Source organism: Octopus bimaculoides, chromosome 4, assembly GCF_001194135.2.
Source record: "Octopus bimaculoides isolate UCB-OBI-ISO-001 chromosome 4, ASM119413v2, whole genome shotgun sequence".
Taxonomy (NCBI): domain Eukaryota; kingdom Metazoa; phylum Mollusca; class Cephalopoda; order Octopoda; family Octopodidae; genus Octopus; species Octopus bimaculoides.
Genome location: NC_068984.1, coordinates 118,447,094 through 118,450,626, shown reverse-complemented (window position 1 = coordinate 118,450,626; position 3,533 = coordinate 118,447,094). Strand labels below are relative to the sequence as shown.

The window sequence follows — 3,533 nt, the reverse complement described above, 5'->3', positions numbered from 1 at the left end:
ATAAATGTTTGTATATATATAAATGTTTGTATAGATATATATTTATATAGACGTTTTCAATCTAGTTTGGATTCTTTGCCATCAGATTTGAAGTCTTTGCAATCAAATTTGAATTTTTCAAATGGACTTTGTAAGACAAGCTAAAATGCAGAAAACGGTCAACAGGCATGCGCTGAAGTGTTGCAAAGTAGGAGTCTTCATCCTCGAAAGAATATTCGATGACCACAAATCGATTCGAAGCTAGTTTCTCAAACTTGGTGCTGAAGCCTTGAAAAAAAAAAAAAGAGTTAAACTACATCAGCTTGGGATAAAAACTGGAACTTTCTCATCTTGTACGAAGAATACCGAATGTCTTCATGCACTACCTGCCTGATAAGAAACTCAGACACTCCCATGTTCTTGACAATTAATCTGATTGACTTGGAGGGATCGTTGTCAGCAAATTCATGAGTTCTTTTCTTATCAGAATGATCAGAGTGAGTTTTCCAAGCTGCCATACCTTCATAATCACCATTAGACTCATCCAACTCTTTCTGAATCCTCTGCACTGTCCTCAAATTGACAGCCAAACACTCTGAAAAGTTCATATTGGAGTTTCTGGCACAAATGCCAAGCAGTACAGCATGTCATTTCCAAATTTCTGGCAGAGTGAATTGCATCATGGTGCTGTTCTTCTCACAGACAGTGCCCAACTAACTGTGTAGTCAACAAAATCAAAAATACTGCACGTGTGCAAAATTAAAAATATAAAGTGGCAGCAATTTACCCATTGCACTCTGTATATATACACACACACACACACACACATGACATTTTCAAAACTGCATTCCAAAGAACAGATTCTTTTCATTGCTAGAAACTACTTTACCTCTAATTTGTTGCTCATTTTACACAAAACTGAAGTGCAACTTACTTTCAGTATTTCTCACATGTCTGCAATAGTGCATACATCCCCGACTGCATGCCAAAGACGGTCACCAATTGATTGGCAAAGATTCACTCAGCAGTCCATGAATACACTTATTAACCAGTGTCACACAACGGTATCTCTGCTTTTTATTCTGTTACTCCAACAGGGTCTGTACTCTTGAATTAGCAGGATGTGTCTCTCTCTTCAGCCCAGTTATTGTGATACATTTACCTCTCTTCATCAACCAATCATACTATATTTCATTTACCAAATCTTGCCATTAACTCATTCTTTCATATTCTGAGCTGCTATCCTCTGGAATTGCTCTCTGCCCTTGTTGTTCTTACAGCCATCAACCCACAGGAATTCAAGTTAAACAGCAATTGCATTGATTTCATTCTGCCTCCAGCTAAATTAGAGAAACAAATATGACCGTCTAATTGCTTTTCGATTCAAATTAGATTCTATTATCATTTTAAAATAAAGATAAAATAAAAACAAACTAAAAAGTTAATTGTTGTCTGAAGTTGTTATAACAACAATTAATATATATCAAATGACAATGCAATGTCACTTGATATATTATGCAATGATATAGCCAATAGAGGAGTAGTGGTAGTACTTCTAATAATAATGGTTTCATGCCAGAAATTTTGAGGGGAAGGGGTTCGTCAATTACACCCCCCACCCCAGGACATGACTGGTACTTTGTTTTATAGAAAGGCAAAGTTGACCTGGGTGGTTTTAGAAATCAGAATGTAAAGAACTAGAAGAAATTTCACTTAGTATTTTTTCTGATATGCCAGCAATTGTGCTATCTCACCACCTTAATAATAATAATAATAATAATGGTTTCAAATTTTGGCACAAGGCTGTTAATTTGGGGGAGGGGGTACGTTGATTACATTGATCCCAGTGCTGAACTGGTATTTATTTTATCGACCCCCGCCAAAAGGATGAAAAGCAAAGTCAACCTTAGCGGAATTTAAACTCAGACCATAAAGATGGACGAAATGCCACTAAGCACTTTTCCCAGTGTGCTCACTGTTCTTCCAGCTTGCCACCTTTTTAATAATAATAATAATAATAATAATAATAATAATCCTTTCTATAATAGGCGCAAAGCCTGAAATTTTGAGGGAGGGGAAATAATAATAATAGTAATAATAAATGCTCTGATGCAGTACCAGGCACTGGCTCCCATGATAAAAGATACAGACATGGCTGTGTGATTGAGAAATTTACTTCTCAACTACAAGGTTCTGGGTTCAATTCTACAGCATGGTACCTTAGAGAAGAATCTTCTACTAGAGCCCCAGGTTGAGCAAAGCCTTGTGACTGGATTTGATAGACAGAAACTGAAAGAAACTTGTCATATATATATATATATATATATATATACCACATTGCAGTTGTAAACGAATTTCACCTGCATACAAATGGTGTCCTTCAATTTCTATCCCCCACGAAAATATGTCTAGGCATAGGGATATATTATCTTACTTAGAGACAGGTAAGGCTTGGTAACAGGACTATGCAGTGGTATAAAATCTACTTCAACAAACTTCATCTGTTCCATGTGAACATGGAAAAGTGGACATAAAACAATAATGATGAAGATGATGATGATGATGATGAATAAAATAATAATCTAAACAATAGATGCAGGCAGGATTTGGTAAACAGAAACTGAAAGAAGGCCTCTGTGTGTGTGTGTGTGTTCAGTTATGTTCAAAACACCATTTTAATAATGCTAAAGTTATTTTATTAATTTCTTCATTATTTCCAAAATTAATTGAAACAAAAAGTATATTTCATCAGAAATATAGTAACAAAAGAAGTTTTTTAATGTTGATTAAAAGTTAAAAGTTTCAATTTTCCTATTTTCTTTTTTTTTAATGAATACTTTACTTTTTCAGTTGCCTCTGCAACTTTTTCAGTTGTCTGTGTGATGGCTGTCAAATTAAACACTTGCCAAGAGGCTGCAATCTTTGAAGATGAACGAGAAGGTAAAATCAGAGAAGTTGGTAATCAAGCTGTTTGGTCACTATCATCCTGTAAACCAGGTAATAATATTCTTATATTCTTTACTGGTTTAAGTCACTGGATTGTATGTCTGTGAACAGTCATTAGCTGAAACGATCATCATACAAAATAAAGAATTATACCAATTCCATCTTCTGTTTACTTAATCAATTATTATCTCAACTAACACTGCGGAATTCTGGAAGTAGATCCAACGGAAATATACCCCAATGGCAGATATGACACCAGGTAGCCCAAACTGTGCCAGTGCTTTACTCAACACATCAGCATACTAATGAACATATAATCATGAATCGAAAATCTCTCTCTGTCTCTCTCTCTGTCTCTCTCTCTCTGACAGACAGACAGACACACACACACACACACACACACACACACACAGTTCTCAACTAGCAATAACCACACCTTGGATACACCTCATTTTCTCATGTTTACATGGCTCAGATGGGATTTATTGAGACAGATTTTTTTCTGTGTAAGGCTGCCTTGTTAGTTTCAGTTTCTTGTAACTATTATATTTTGTGTTGTGTTTTCTACAGCTTTCAGATATATATATATACATATATATATGCAGGAA

The 3,533-nt window shown here is 35.3% G+C and overlaps 1 protein-coding gene across 3 annotated transcripts in view; it reads left to right on the top strand.

Moving 5' to 3' along the window:
• LOC106868833 (anaphase-promoting complex subunit 10) overlaps positions 1-3,533 on the top strand; it is a 30,589-nt gene that overhangs the window by 20,427 nt on the left and 6,629 nt on the right. For all 3 annotated transcript variants that reach the window (XM_014914259.2, XM_014914260.2, XM_052967387.1), the window contains exon 2: positions 2,830-2,976. In XM_014914259.2, the coding sequence (XP_014769745.1) occupies positions 2,830-2,976 (147 nt within the window). The remainder of the gene's footprint in view (positions 1-2,829; positions 2,977-3,533) is intronic.